This window comes from Haemaphysalis longicornis, unplaced genomic scaffold (assembly GCF_048455015.1).
Source record: "Haemaphysalis longicornis isolate Haplotype H1 unplaced genomic scaffold, Haemaphysalis longicornis Haplotype H1 scaffold_3, whole genome shotgun sequence".
NCBI classification, from domain to species: domain Eukaryota; kingdom Metazoa; phylum Arthropoda; class Arachnida; order Ixodida; family Ixodidae; genus Haemaphysalis; species Haemaphysalis longicornis.
Window position 1 is genome coordinate 97,157,345 of NW_027526335.1, and position 16,611 is coordinate 97,173,955.

Consider the following 16,611-nt stretch of genomic DNA (forward strand, 5'->3'; position numbering starts at 1 on the left):
TCAAGACAAATTAAGAAAGAGTATAAAAATCTGTTCAGTTGTTGACTTCTTCGCTAGTCCAATAATTTGTTTTTTTTATTCTCATAATATCACGTATAACTCCAGCTTGCGGAGAACAGCTTTTGTAAGTTAGTCTTCTCAACTGGACAAGACTGCCGCACCATGAAGTCGTTAATCTGTTTTTTCTTAATGATGTTACCATGTTAATCACTATGTATTACGTAGAACCCTAAAACAGCCTGAGCGGGAAGTGTACCTTAAATTGTCTGCGGCGTAGAACCAAAGGCTGAGCCCTTCTACAAGGACCAAATTCACCTTCCCTGGTAGTGACTCGCATCTTCCAAGATAATTTTTGAAGGCTGTTCACGCTAGTTAGGCTCCACATAACTCAACAAATATTTACTTGTATGTTTATCGAATTAGGTACGCAAGTTGCTCTCAAGATAAAGACAAGAGGTAGCCCTAACTAAACAATGAAACGTGGTTTCCTCCGATGCATAAAATCACAGCATTGGAGAAGCGCTGCCGTGGTGCATGCGCAAGTTACGACGAGGCTTCTGCGCCGGTTCTACACGCCGTAGTCCGCCCTTATTTTAAGAACAAACACTGCATGCAACGTCACCGTTTGCTTGCAATACTGCAAATGTAAATGTTGTAATAAAGTGGCAGTGCTTTTTATATTGGTCAGTTCGAGAGCTCTCAAGAGGCATCAAACACCGGCTTCGCTTCGTTTTTCTTGCAAGGAATTCGAAGGAAAACTTCCCCGACCAAAAATTATAGAACGGAGCATGCCACAGTATTTTGCCGATACGGGCGAAGCGGGTTCCTTTTGCTCGGCGTGCCAACATACCATCGTTTCTTTACGAAGAGAGGTTGAAGTGCCTGTTAATGGATGCTGATCCCGCAATGACACTGCGTATAGCCCACGCCTGCGCTTTGATCTTCATCCTCTGCGCGTGAGACATTTTAATTCAGTATTGATATAAAGAATGCGGTGGATGAAAGAAATTAATAAGTACACTGCGCATTCATTTGCATGGGTGGCTGCCAGCAAGCAAGAACCATTTGTCTATGCAAAGAGACGTGTATTCCGGAAGACAGATGATGCCAAGGGGTTCCATTCACATTTCAGGACCATCCCCTAAAACTCATTATCTGCGGTGCGTCCGCTTCTGCATCTTCCGAGAGCGATGAGGGATATTCCGTGCTAGCCAAAAGAACCAACACTGCCGATGTGACTGGTGCAAGTGGACTTGATAAACGCTGGGCTTGCTGCGCCGGTTTCTATTCCTTAGCTTGTTGGCAATATTTTAGGCTAATCTGTGCAGCTTCTGGGCTGCTCTTTACTCTCTCACCAGAGCAACAGAATGAAAGAGGCACCTTACATTGAAAGGAGTAACTTACCGAGTGCATGTCGTAAGCAAAGTCACCTAAAAGAGACAAAAGAATCGCGTGACAGCATTGTAAAAGTGTTTCAGGCAAATGACCCTTACGAGATAGCTTAAGCGTGCGCTACTTATTCAGTTTGCGCGAGGTTCATCTTGGTGACCTAAATGTCTAGATTGGCATTTGAAAGAGTAAAAAACAAAGCAATTAACCTGAACACCGTATGCGCAAAGATATTAACTGTTATTGACAAAATACGGCCGTTCAACTGGAAAAGGTGATCTTGAACTCCTTGTGGTCTTTGCACTAGAGACAGCTCATTTATAACTTCTCTTCGCATTTGTTTATATAGTAAAATAACTAAAAAATCTTGCTTATATGTACGTCGAGTTTGCATTGTGTTTGTTTTAGCAGAAATCATTTTGCAATGACCCTGAAGACGGCTTCAAAGAAAAGGGGCCGCACCAAACATTCGTCACGACAAACTTGTCAGGATTCGCCAAGATATCCTCCCCTCAAAGTGCGCTTTCCTGCGGCCACTTACCAGCATGTAGAACGGCGTCAACGGTGCCGATCTGAGCGTCCCGTTGCAGCGCGGACAGAGAGCGAGCATTGGCGCTACCAAGGTCGCCGTAAACAGCAAGGGTAGCACTGGTGGAGTTTTGGGGAGCCACCTTGAATTTGTAGATTGCGCTCCAGCCGTCAGTGCTGCCACAGTGGTACACTGGAATCAAGGAGATTAGCATAATATTTCCCGCAATCGCTACTTTAACAAAACGCAGTAGCATTGTCCCAGCTGTATTTAACAATTAACATTACGACGTTAAAAGTATATCACACTGGTAATACAAAAGTTACACTAATTTTAGGTTGCAGCTACTCTAAAGGCAATGTCATTGATGGCATTGTGCAGTGTGCTTTCGAAAAAAAAAAAAAGATTGCTTATACTGAAGAACCCCTTGACAATCGACGAGGGATTATTCAGATGATCCGTCCCCTAGGTAATATAGCTACGTCACCAGCGAGACCCACGTGATGCCCCAAACGTAACAACATCATTCAGGTTCGGTTTAGAGCTCAGTCTACGACGAAATTGGATGTTGACTGAGGCGAGAAAAGTAGGTGATGTCCTTAAAGGAGTACTGACACCAAATTTTGATACCTAAAAAATGATATAATTGACTTCAGTAGTTTGTACAGATGCCTCACAGAAATTTTTGCAGCGATCCGAGGCCGGAATCACATCTAAAATCGATTTTGATTGTCCAGGCCGCGAGCTTCCACAAATCGGCAGCACTAGCGCAATCGCTTTCGGCGTGACGAAACATTGGCCTGCGTGTCTGGCCGGTTCAGGCTGACGTCACATAGTCGTTTTCAGAACCGGAAACGATATCCTGCGCTGCTGTTGTCGGTGGTATTCGTTTGGGCAGGAGACGTGGGCGTAGCTGTGTGAGCAATGCTTGTAAACGTTGCGTGTTCGACGTCTTTGCTCTTCAGTTCGTTGCCGGCGCATGGTGTTCGGCACTGGTGCCGAATACTGCGATGTCGACGGGCACCGCGGTGACGCGGCGGTGCGTGTCGCCGAGCTCGCCCAAGTTGTGCTATGGCAAGCTCGCGGTATGCGAAGTACTGCCCGTGGAAGCCTGTCCGAGCAAATCGACGACGACGCCAAGATGCATTATTTTCCACGCGACGACATGCAGCGCTAAACGTGGACTGAGTTCGTGCGCGCCGGCGGCCGCAAGAACTGTCGCCCAAGCCAGCGGGCTCGGGGTTTGACGGGTCACCTTCGGTGTTGGGGCGACTATTTGATCGCTGGTATCTGTACAACTGCGAATGACCATCCCTTACACAACTTTTCACCACACTATCATTCCCTTTTTCGCATATGAAGCTTTATTTTGGCAATAATTTCCGTTTCAGCGATCGGTGACCAAGACATCTGCCGCGGCCTGTTCTGATTCTAGCGCGCAGGTGGCGCCATCTTTCGGCCGCTCGCCGCACCATGGTGCCGGCAGTGCTGGGTCGGAGCGCCGAACCTCCGCTGCCGGTCAGCGTAGGTTTACCATCGCGGCAAATATCTGAACGCCACTTTTAAATTCAGCGCGGATAACAACTCCTAGCACAATTTTCAACACACTAACATCTACTTTCTCGCATGTGGAGCTTCTTTTTCGTGATCAGATTGATTAGAAGAGTGGCGACAAGCTGTTGTTATCACGGTCTGCGCCGGTTCGAGCCGCAGTGATATTAAAAAACGGACGACGGCGAAGACATCGCCAGCCTAATCGCCTGGCCAAATAAAGTTGTTCTGTCTGTCGGGTGGCAGTGACTCATCCGAGTCTGACGATTCAGACGACATGTCGACTGCGCGGGCGAGTCGCGGACCATGTGCAATCGTAGCAGACGATGCGGCGAACGCATGGAGGAAAGAAAAACGTCCCTGACGTCACGGGTGAGACCGTGACGTAAGGCTGGCCCGCTTGCAGGCTGGCCTTCGAACGGCCATTTTCCCGCGCGGTGACCAAATTTGAAATTCGTTGCAATAAACGTGCTATAATTAATTCTGTGTTGGCAGCTGAAGGCTTTCGGTTCGATTTTCGTAATTACTGGGCCAATAAGTATTCTTTACAGCATAAAAACTGAAAGCGAGAAATTTCGTGTCAGTACTCCTTTAAGGTTATTCCATATTAAAACTTACATCAGGGAAACGACGATGCTTACTTTACCTTCATTGACTAACACTGATGCCTCAGGAAGGCTTGTAATATTGGTAGCCTGTCGTGTGCATGAGACATTAGAAGCAAGACAATAGAAACAACTCACAGTATTGGGTGCCGCATTTAAGGTTCTTCAGAAGCACTCTGTGGATGTACAGAACCCTCTTCTTCTTGCCTCCATCCTGAAATTTGGTGGTTGAGCCTACGGCTTCGTGCTCGAAGCCGTTGACACCGTACTCAACGGTCGGAGTCCTCGAAGCGTCAAAGGTTACCCAGGTGACCACCCTCTGGTTTTCATTAGCTGCAAAAGAGGTAATGAGGTACACACTAAATTTCCGTACCAAAACAAAACAAAACAATTATGGTTACTTTTATTCATGTTTCAAAGCTTTTTCTTTACATTTCTGTTACAAAATAATACACAGTGTAAAACCTTTCGAATAGACTTGGAAGTTCTTTTAAAATGTTCACTTTTGTAGCGTCAGCTACACCGGCCGAGGTTGAGCAGTTTCGCGTGGCTCTTGGAGAGCCGTGCTGCGCATACGCGAGGAGCAGTGACGTCACACGGCGCACAGAACATTGCTTGCTGCCCGGCGTCTCTCACACGGGAGGTTCCCGTTTGAACCCATTCCCATTTCACCCTTCCCGCTTGTTCCCTCCCGTTTCAACCCGGCGCAAAACGACCTTCCCGTTTCGCCCTTTCCCACTTGGCCCGTTCTCGTTTGAACCCATGCCCATTTCAACCTTCCCGTTTGTTCCTTCCCATTTCAACCCGGGGCGAAAGAACCTTCCCGTTTCGTATTTTCCTATTCAGTCCGTTCCCGGAATAACGCACCCAGTTTATGAAACGTTATAAAAACATTTTCATATTGTTTTACATTTGGTTACAATTCAAGTCATACCAATTAACAAATCTTTTAATCTTTTAAATTAACGAAGCCTAACAAATTAACAATTAACAAATTAGCAAACAAATCTTTTAAATTAACAAACCAATTAACAAATTAACAGCAAATATAATAAATTAACAAACACGTCGCTTATGAAAACGAAAACAGCGAAATACCTAAATTCACTTAACTAAATGTGTTTAGGTCGCGAGGGTCGCCCTGCGTCTGCCCTCGTTTGCACTTGTTCGGTCGACTGACTCTCGTCTCTAGCTTCTTTAGATCCACCCCCAAAACACCAGGCACTCAAGTTTTATTACACTAAATTGGCGCCAGCATGGCCGTGTCCCGAAAGAGTGTGAGGAGGAACTACTAACACACACGATCAACCAAAGGTTTATACACAAACATATATTTTATTCACACTCTAGAGCTAACTTTAACTCAAACTTCAAGATATTTCTCAAAGGACGAGTAAATAACTAATAAAAACCAATATTTGAAATCCCCCCTCCCCCCGGAAAAGACAAGTGTTAAAAGTGGACTAAATAAATCAAATCCATCTGATACTCCGTTACCAAAAATGATGAAATCAAAAAGCCCAGAAAAGTGCCGCGGAAGCACAAATGAACAATCGCAAAAACACCCTCACTTTGAAAGAAATCGTATTTGGCGGACTAACACATTTAATCGTTATAATACCGCAAGTGTACATCAATGTCGAAAAGAAACAGATGAAAACTATAAAAGATAAAAAGATGTATAAAAATAAAGTAACCCTGTGTATCTGGATACCTTTGCCACATCTGGCTATAAAAAACCGCAGTCATGAGAAGCGGCGAAAATTATAAACTTAGCTTTGCGTTTTATTGATTCTGATTCTATTGCATAATAGAGCAAACCTTCAGAAACTTTAGCAGCGCAGGGTCGTCTCTAGCCTAAATTTTTTACTACAGAAACTGAAAATTGTCGCGGGAATACTACCTCCAAGGGCCTTTCAGACGTTTAGCGAGAAGTTATCATAGTAAGAATGTTAGGCAGCCAATCAGCTGAATTACTATTCAAAAGTTCTTTTTGTTTCCTCGTGCAATTTCTTACTGGAATAAGTTAACTGAACGAACAGTGAACTCGGTATCGTTAGAAGAGTTTTCCCCACGTATTGGAAATGTGTCTTCTGGTTGAATCGTCGTGTTTTAAAATTGGAATACATTGCGAATGCATATCGTTGTTCGGACCCCTTTGCGTTCGGACCTTTGCGTCTATTACATATTTATGCCTTTTACTTATTTGTGTGGGGCGTTTTTAAACTACGCCAACCAATACTGATGTGTTTTTATGTTCACTCCTGCATGAGCCCGACCAGGCCGTAAAGTATCCGTAAATAAATAAAAATCTGCCCATTACTCACGTAGGAAAGGCCTTAGTAGCCAATTCTCAGATTTCTGCACATGTTTTTGCCTTTTTTAATGTTTCTCCTACGGACATATTGGATCTATAGATCTCTCGAACCCGAAGACAAAGCTATGCTCCAAACAATGAGCATACGAGTGGATGATAAATAAATTTCTGCCGCACGTACGAACACCAACTACAGAAAAATCCAATGCGTGCAATTACTCAAGATATTGGGTATCTTTCTAGTACACTTTCGCCGCTACAAATTTTGTGTCAAAAGGGCAGTATCGGCCTAAGGCATTCAGAAACTTTTATCGGCCGGAAATATCGGTCGATTCCGGAAAATTTGGTACATACAAGTTTTTAGTGCATGACCCGTTGCTTGTAAGCACATTTTGGGGAACAGTTTCGAAGACGGTAACGCATATTTTCAGAAATTCATATGGGTTGGAATGATGCGGGTTCAAATGAGAAGGGCGCTTTGGAAGCGGGTTGTAACGGGAAGGGCGTTTTGGGAACGGGCTGAAACAGGAAGCGCCCAAGCGGGAAGGTCGTTTCGGGAACGGGCGCACACGGGACGGGTCAAGCGGGAAGGGCGTTTCGGGAATGGGTTCAAACGGGAAGGGGTCAAACGGGAATGGGTTCTTTCGGGCTACACCCTCTCACACACCCCAAGCGCCCAGCGTCTTCGCCGACCTCCGTTCCGCACGTGGCGGCCCGGTCCACTTGATGATCATGCGACGGGTGGCCGGGTGTGGAACCGATGGCTCGTGCGTCACAGCAACAACACCGGAGTGCGCCTGTGGAACACTTAGCTCTGGGGCGATTGGTAACGCTGCGCCAGAGCCGCTTGATAAATATATATCTGTCACGTAATGCGTATACCATGTGTGTGTCATTGAAACAGCAGTAACCATAATAATGAAGCTAATCCTAGACAACTAGGAAAGCTAAGAATAACCAGCTGAAGCTTAGCCCACGCTACGTATATCCTGGCATAGCCGAGCTAAGCCACTGCAAATTTTTTTTCTTCCGTCCGTTTTTTGCATGGTTAAACATAATTAACCAGGACCGTAAAGTTTGAAGGCGTTATCTGGGCGCATAATTACCGGTCCTCTTTTAACACAAAAGTGTTTTATGCCCGGGTACACCAAGATATGGCCGGCCTCATATCCGCCACTGAAATGACGTCGCCAGAAAAAGTTCCATTAACGGGGCTGCGCCAGGATACGAGCCACCAACTCTCTCGCTGCAACGGGAGGTACACAGCGCTCTGCCCACTGCACTGCGACTTCAAGCGCAAGTAGGCCTACGAACGCGCCTTATTGGCCGCGTGGCCCACCACTGGAGATTCTGGCTCTGCGATCGTTTTGACGTCACTTGTAGGATCATCGTTCCTATCTTGCAGCGTAGTTGGCTTGTAGCGCGTGACACTTCGTTTAGGACGCGCGTTCTAAAACTTTGTTCGTGTTAATTTCCGTCGTTTGAAGTTAATTCTCAGCGCGTCAAGCGCAGTTTGACCTCACGGGGACTTCATAACCGTATCAACGGTGGTACATTATCTACAAACAACTTGAGCCTGGTGGTGTATGCCGTATGCATACACCACCATGCACCACCATACACCACCTCCCGTATGCATGCTCTGTAGTGCAGAAGTATGCATGTTAGCACTACCAAGTATTGCTACTACCAGAGTCCCTTAAAAGCATTGAAGGACTCTGCTACTACTAACACGAGCACTTACTTACAAGTGGTGCTAGTGTAGAAGCACTAGCTGTTTCGAAACTGCTAGTGCTCCTAAAAATGCTTCGTTTTTATGAGAGAAAGGCAGGTTTTCTATGGCGTTCTATATATGCTTGTGCTTTCACTGTGTACGCAGCTGTGCTTTTGCAATGGCGTTAGCCTCTTGGGCGTCCTGGGTGAGATTCATGTAATCCTTGCACCTTTCTCTCACCTGTATTGTGTGTGTTGCGCTTGGCGAATCTCATGTCGACCAAAAACAAACAGAGCGAACAGACTTACCGCACGTGGCCCCGGCACCGTGTGATCGCGGGCGGAGTAGCCGAGAAGTTATTGCCATTAACCTTTCACCATTAACGTTTACGGCTGAGGCGCAGCGTTTTCGACCATCCCGTGGGCTCGGGAGATATTTTGATGGCAGTGCCTTGCCGTACGATTTTTTTTTTCACATTCGAAGCAACTGAACGCGTTCTCTTCAGTAGCACGAATCGTTTTCCCCTTGAGCATAAAATGTGGCTGTTTAATAACACTCCTGGGAAAAAATTCCACGGGGGGCCGGAAAACTTCTGGTGGGGTTGATTTCCCATGCGGTCTCGCGTGATTGGCGGCCCTTGCCGTTTTCCTACACCCCGTAGGATTTTACCCTGGAGTACCCAATGCCTCCTCGCAAAAATACACGTGCTCGGTACAGAGAACGCCCATAGGGAAGGCAATGAAGGTGGTTGGAGATAATCATTGCCTTCAAAAAGGCAAGTGTCAAATTGGGGCTTGTGTGGATGCGTAGCAAAAAAAATTCCCCCGCATTTCCTCGAGGGGGAGAATGTGAAAGTGCGAATGCACGGTTGTCGGCCCGCTTGCGGCGCTTGCGCTCGGCCCCCGCAGCCCACCGCCTCGCCGCCTTCTCTTCCATCTCTTCCATCGGGTTTGTAGTATCACGTGTACACCACGCAGTTATCAAGCCGCTATAACGCCGCTGAGTCGCCAACGCACGCCGCTGACGACGTAGTTTGAATGCGTTAAAGATATAAGGCGCGTCACTAACGCTGATATCGCGTCGCGTTCGTGGCTTGGTCGGTAGAGCGTCGCGCTGCGGCCGCAAAGTCCGCGGATCGAAACCTGGCGCCGGATGCTGTTTCTTTATAGAGGAGCACTGCGGACGCCGACGCCGCCGCCGACGCCGGCGGTGGATGGTTTGGGGTCGCTTATAAAGTGCATTGCACTTAAAAAAAGCGATAGTATTCAAATTTTGAGGAACGCCCAAGGCACTTTTTAAGTGCCTTCGCGACGGAAGCGCCGCAGCGTGTCAGTTGTAAGCAAATAACAGGCCAGGGGAGTTGGCTTACGCAGACGCTTATGTCATAGGGCGGAATTATCACCGGATTTACGGCCGCCGCTATATCCCACTGCGCCAATGGTCGGGGAATGAAACTCCGCGGGAAGCTGCGTGCGTCTAGCGGTAGTAATCTCGGGGTTGACACGTGTCTGAAGCGGCCCTTCCGGGGGAGGGGACCGCCAACCCGTATGATTGGCTCCCCCCGTATGAAAGATGCGGTCGAGGCAAATCCACTCCTGCGAGATTATTATAAGCGGAGTTCGTCGGCGCTTCGTCGGCCGTGCCGGCAGCGGTCGCTGCTCTCCCGCGAAGTTGGTCGGACCAAGTTGGAGGCTTTAATTACGGATGACATGGCTGTGTGAGTGTGCCTAGTGCGCTTAAAGAAATTGATTCTAAATATCCACCCGTAATTTAAACAGCGCCATTATTGCGAAGGAGAAACGGAAGCAGTAAAGGCAGTAAATCATGTCTGTGCGGCGTAGGTGCGTTTAGAATGACTCGACGTGTTGCGTTCGTCTCCCAATTCGCTCCAAGGAAGGGCACGGCTTTCGAATCAGCTGCGATCAGAGCAATAAGCTTTTCATGGGAAGAAACGCGCTTTTTCAGTTCTGTTAAAGAGCGTGCAGGCCTCTTTGCGAATAATTTAATGAACTTTCGATATATTGCAATTATTGGAGCTAAAACCAAAACGCAAGCACAAACAAAACGTTTTTGCACTACTTCGAGGATGACAGGCAAAAGACGGGTAATGTGGTGCTAGAGTTAATTTGCTTTGAACGCAAAGGATGTTTTCGTTTTTCCTTCGTGAAACAGGACCCCAGTTAAAATAATGCAGATTTCTCAATACATTGCGCCGCGGTCCCCAGACAGGCGTGATAATCCTTTTTTTTTCTGAGTTCTACACGAAAGCAACGCGAACAGCGCAGTATTGTGCACTCACGCATTAGTCGGTTGTGGGACTTGCCCATGCACGTGACATGGGTGTAAAAAAGCCGCGGTACGGCCGAAATTTTCGAGCTCGGGTACGCGGCTTCGAGGAGGCCTGCTCTAACCAGAACGATGAAGCGTTTCGATTGATTGATTGATTGATTGATTGATTGATTGATTGATTGATTGATTGATTGATTGATTGATTGATTGATTGATTGATTGATTGATTGTAGGGTTTAACGTGCCGACGCAACGCAGGTGATGAGGCGCGTCGTAGTGGAGGGCTCCGGATTAATTTTGACCACCTGGGGATCTTTAACGTGCGCCGAAATCTCGTAGCCACGGGCATTTTTGCTTTTCGCCTCCATCAGAAAAGCGACCGCCGCGGCCGGGAATCAAACCCGCGACCTCGTGCTCAGCAGCGCAACGCCTTAGCTACTGAGCTACCGCGGCGGGTACGATCAAGCGTTTCGCAATTGCCGGGACCAAATCTAAAATGAGCAAATCAATCGCAAGGGCACATAAAATACGCCCACGGAATAACTAAGAGTTATTTAGCATCATAGTATCCTGTTTGTCCTTTCACACTTTTTTATTTTTTTTTTCCTGCTGTCATCTCCTCGTCCTCTCGTTTAGGGCTCCCCCTTCCTCCTATCAATTTCGAAGAGAAGAAAATTTGTGCATACGACTGGCTCGCGAAAACAGTTTTTCCACCACGTGTTCAAGGAGGGCCACTTTGTGGCTTCAGGTAGCCAGCTCCTTTGAAGCCATCCAAATCTTGAGTGGTCGCACCGCGCTTGGTTGATTGCACGAGGTTGGTAGTCGCCGACGTAACCACTGCTGTCTTATACACCCCGTGCTGGTGATACGAACCAAGTGCAGAAGGACAGCGGTAAGTCCACCTTTCTCCGACTTTGTCTTTTTTCCAGCAGAGCTGTTTTGCGCTAGTTTCTGACCAAAATTGTGCTCTTCTATCGGGTCGACAAAAATTGGAAGTGTTCACACTGGAAAATTGCAATTAAAAAACGCACTGAAAGTGGCCGCTCACATTACTCTGTCATAACTCATAAGATATTTTACTTGTCATAATTAGCTGTAAACGTTAAAGAATTCCCGTCTGCTGCCCCATTAGTCGCCAGGCTCACTCACGAGTGCGCTCACACACAACCTGCTCGCCCCTCGCGCATGCCTGGTGAGTAAGCTACAGTTAACGGCTTTCGTTGCATTTCGTGACAGGTTTTGTTACAGTTTTTGTTACAGTCCCCTTGAAATGCGGAAACGGGGATCAGGCGAATGGAAAGTAGGGCGAAAGGACATATAATAAGGCAGACGCACAGGTCTTCAAGCGTTCACTAAACCTTTGCGCCGTGTATAGTTGCCCTGCTTTGGGGTAGCATTGAAGTCAGACACGCTAATGATATATGTCGTCCTAAAAATGAAAAATCTGACTCGCCACTACGGACTTATGCAGGCAAGCTGTATTTTGTCCTCCAAGTTCATTGGTTGTTGTTATCAGTCATGCGCAGTAGTGTAGATGTCTCTTTAATAGCTCTCTTGCATTTGATCCATACTTTTACCGTCAGGATTACGAAGGAGTACAAACTCGTTACTGCAGTGAAGGATTATAGAGCGGTAATAATGCAAGCAGTACACAGGGAGAAATACGTGAACGCTGCGAAACAAAGCAGTAGAAGCCAGGTGATGCCTATGGTTCTCCAGTTTCTTGTGAACTGCAATTTGGGTGCGTAGTTCCTAGTTCCATGAACTAACAACCACAGACTGTTCGCAGTAAAGGGATGTGCGCCTCCTCCTGCCGAAGTAAATACCGTGAGCCGACCCAACAGCGCCGGGGGAAAAGACTCCCAAGCCTGCCACATTTATATGTACATAATGTTTATCAAGTGTGATGATCCAGAGACCTTGGACTGACACAATAAGACACGATATGCAGCACACACTGCCTGCACGGAAGGTATGGGCTAGCAATCGGCTTTCGCATGACAAGCTTCTTGATAGGATACAACATTAACGGGGAGTGAGAGGAGTTGGCGGCCATTGGTGGTGCTGATATTAAGTTACCACGTCCCATACAAGATGGTAACATCTTAAACACACTAGAGTAGTGAGGAAGTACATCCTTTGCCCACTCCCTGTGCTCGTATTAAAAAAAGGGGTGTTCATCAAAAGGTAATCGCCTTTTACTCGAAATATTGCAACACTGCAGAGGCAACTTGATCTCCCAGCTCCTTTAGTTGAGCTCCCGACCCCTTCGCCGACACAGCACATTTTAGCATCGATCGTTCAAACGTGCCGAAGACCCAAATGGGCTATTAAGCGTGCCGAAGTGGAGAGCAACGGAGTAATTTAGACCGCTTGGGAACATTTCGCACGCATTAACTTCAGGTCAATTCGACACAGGTTAACCAAGCGAGGCCTAGGCTGCTTCTCTCGAACTTCATCAATGAAAACTCAAATTATCATTCTCTAGCAAGGCTTCACCATTAAGTTTATCATATTTTTCCTTTCCTCTGAAACGCTAGGTAGGAAGTGTTGTGGGTTAAATTACATCGGACAGCCGAGCCGTACGCGTGATTTTAAGATGAATAAGAGAAGGAGTTTTTGGTGACTCCGGTACCGATAGAAAAATGCATTCTGCCATCAGCGAAAATTTTGTGAAGCCAAGGCATGTCGAGAACAGTGTATCCAAAACAATTGTACGTTGTGGAGTGGCGCCGGTCAGTTGGTGAGTCTGCAGGTTAGTGCGGTGTCGGCTACTGCAACGTATCGATTTAGGCCGCACCCAAGCGATAAAGACTTGTTCAGGTCTTGTTTAACACGCCTAAACTTCGAAATTGCGTTTTCATGCTCGACGGCGGGCCTCATGAACTCCCGCTCCTAAATGAACATGCATCGCCCCCTGCTGGCTGTGGCAGACACCTTTGGCTCGCAAAGGAATTAAAAAGATACAGCAATTTCAGGCCCGTTTCAGAAAGCCTGAAAATTCAGCCAAGCGGAACGCAATTCTTGTTTCATTGGGTATAGATCCCACGAGAGCCTACATAACGAAGTTTTCCGCAGCAAACTTGGAAAACATTTCAAAGTGCTGTGAATTATTTAACAAAAGCAGACAGCAGTACATATGCATTTTCTAGTGCAATTGTTTCGCCGCGGGGCCGAATGCACACACGCTACTCTGATGGAAGCACAGTCGAACGCAACGAGTGTTCATGTTTTAGTTACCAGTGTAATAAAGTATTCTGGTGTCGGTGGGATAAAAAAGCAAGAGGAGTAAGAATTGGCGTACTTTTACTTTGTGGCGAAGCATCTAACCACTGATACACGCGATTCTATTACACGCGCACATGCTGGCCCAAAGTACAGAAAAGTACGTGAAGACGACAGCAAAAGCAACAAAAATACAATACGCAAAGCGGGGGAATGCCACAAGAGAGATCGAAACGGCAAGCACAATGGGATGCTCGCATACATAGCTTTATTAAAATATATGGTTTTGTACCAACTAGCAGTCCAGCGATTTGCTGTGTGTGTGTGTGTGACCCGCAGCGCTGGCTCAGTGGCTAAGGCGTTGCGTTGCTGAGCACGAGGTCGCGGGTTCGATTCCCGGCCGCGGCGGCCGCTTTTCTGATGGAGGCGAAAAGCAAAAACGCCCGTATGTACGAGATTTCGGCGCACGTTAAAGATCCCCAGGTGGTCAAAATTAATCCGGAGCCCTCCACTACGGCGCGCCTCATCGCCTGCGTTGCGTCGGCGCGTTAAACCCCCACAATCAATAAATCAATCAGCGATTTGCTGTGGTTGGTTCTGTGAAACCTTGAGACTTGACCTTGTTGTCAAAAATATTATCGATGACACACGCAACTCTACCGACACAAAATGCAGGCGGTAGAATTCGGTTTCACGAAACTAACGCGAGAGCTTTCTTTTCTATTTGCTATCAAGCGATCTGCTTCGTGCCAAATAAACCTTTTTTTCGTTGCCATTATGAATGTGACGGGTACAATTCCTCGAAATTATAGCGCTCTTTTACTGACCCACCGCGTACTTGCTTGTAGTTAGTGCGCAGGGACACTGTTAGAGATAACGGCTTAAGTAAACGAACGAGTACTTCCGAGAAACTTTCAGTGTACGCATTTAACACACACACACGATAAATTAATGGCTGAAGAAAGCAATGTTTATGCAAAGCAACGAGCATAGCGGGAAAACAAACTCATCAATCGACACGTTTTTGCCCCTGCGTATACGACGAGCACTCATCGTTGTCTGAAGCAGTGTTTTTGCCATTGCAATTGCCGCAAGTTGTAAATATTCCTAGTTCCAAACCAGTGGCAACATTACAAAAAAGCCTCAGTCGTGTAATCTGAATATTCAATCATTTCTAACAGTATCGTAGGTGTCATAACACACACACGCACGTTTAGCCGAAATTCAGAAAAAAAAAAAAAAAAAACAGAACAGCTGGCAAACACATTTCTCGTGTCCGACGAGGCGTAGTGAACATTGAACTGAGAACTTCGTGCCTGCAAGTTCTAGTGCTGTTGTGCAGAGCAGTTGCGCGACGTAGCAGTTCTACCATTAAACCAACAGCCAGCGATCTAAAGATACGGGGAGCAGCGGGCGTTATGGCCCGCAAAATTAAAAGTTAACGGCTCCATCTTCATTTCTCTAACTGGCTGTGCCTCGTGTCAGTTTGTCCCACGCAGTAAAAGGAAACAAACACTGCGGATGTCGTGTTTTTCGCTGGTTTGGCTGTCTGCATTTATTCACTGCTCTTTCCACTTGAAAAATACTGCTTTGCCGCCACCCTCACTCATTGCCGTGGTGCCTCTCTTCACTTGAATAAACCGATCTTTCTTACGTGCCCTTTCTTCGGTCTTTGCTGCTCGGAAGTGTTCTTTCTTCTTTCGGTATTTTTTTTTTGTTTTTCTATTACTTTTGAGCGGCGGGGGCGTTGGTGGCTGCGGAGATGGTTGCAGAAAATTGGTGTTCAGAATAGTGCATATCACGCGGAGACACACTGGCGGAGTGCTTCTTTACATCTGCTTCATCGGCTGCATGCGCGATGAATTGCATGACTGCATGAGAAAAATGGCCGATCCTAATAGACGGGTCTATAACATCATGTTACAATTCGCCAATCTGTACGACACCTATGGTAATAAAAACAAAAAAAAAACTTTGGCGGTTGTTCCCGACGCCAGCAGGCCTGATGCGTTTTTTTATCTGACAGCCCTTAATCCGGAATGAGCCGATGCCGAGTTTTACCGACGGGATGATAAGCAAAAATATTCAAGAGTAGCGATATGTAATACAATGCCCCTGCGGCCGCACCTTGCTTGGTGGTATGTCAAGCCGCCCCGTTTTCGTTTATGAAGCGAAGGTTGAAGTAGATATGTTTATTATATTTTTGAGCTGATACGATTACAGCAGAGCTAGAAGTTGTTCAGTAAAGCACACTTACGACAGTGAGAGAAGTATAAAGTATTATTATATCTGCGAACTCGTTCGGCTCTCTTTTTCTTACCTCCATAGGAGAGATGAACCTGTTGAGGTTGCGTGTAGGCCGCATAGCTTGATGACGCCTTCCGTAGGCACCAAAGCACGACCACAAGGCCAACGATGATGCTCGGACGCCGAAGTCGTTCCATTTTGGTCGCACACCACCGGAGGGGGCGCTTAATATCTGTGTCAAACGCGGGTTCTTATAGGCTCTTTCTTGAAGGACACGGGGGGCGTGTTCTCACACTGCCTGAATATGATTCATGGAATTGTCGTTAGCTGCTGACAGATGGTCCGTATCCCTATGGGAACAACGTCTGCGAGAATATCTTTCGGGGCACTGTTTCATATCTCTCGTTGGGCTGATACAGTAGGAGAAAAAAGTCTACGGAAGCCGATAAAGTTATCCGATGAGCCAGACGGCCCGCTCGGAAGGGAGTGGGGCATTTTTGCTGAGTCTTGGCCTTGCAGCCAAAGGCGCATATTTGTATAGGAGGGCTGTCATGGCCAATGCAGATAAAGATTCGCGAACTAGATAAAGCAACTAAACTAACTGCCCAAGGGGAATGTTTGGTGCGTTTTAATAGGATAAGCTCCTTTAGGAATGGTGGGAATTACATAAAAAAAATTCGCGGTTGGTCACTGCAAGCTGAGACGATAGAGCCTACAGCTTTGTGGTTGCAATGATTCTTAAAGG

The 16,611-nt window shown here is 46.7% G+C and overlaps 1 protein-coding gene across 1 annotated transcript in view; it reads right to left on the bottom strand.

Annotated features, from left to right (window-relative positions):
• Positions 1-16,204, bottom strand: part of LOC144173337 (acid phosphatase type 7-like) — a 33,991-nt gene extending 17,787 nt beyond the window's left edge. The window contains exons 1-4 of the mRNA XM_077701818.1: positions 15,940-16,204; positions 4,213-4,407; positions 1,931-2,110; positions 1,405-1,430 (exon numbers count right to left, since the gene is read on the bottom strand). Of these exons, the coding sequence (XP_077557944.1) occupies positions 1,405-1,430; positions 1,931-2,110; positions 4,213-4,407; positions 15,940-16,063 (525 nt within the window). The 5' untranslated portion in view covers positions 16,064-16,204. The remainder of the gene's footprint in view (positions 1-1,404; positions 1,431-1,930; positions 2,111-4,212; positions 4,408-15,939) is intronic.
• Between the last annotated feature and the right edge of the window lie 407 nt (positions 16,205-16,611).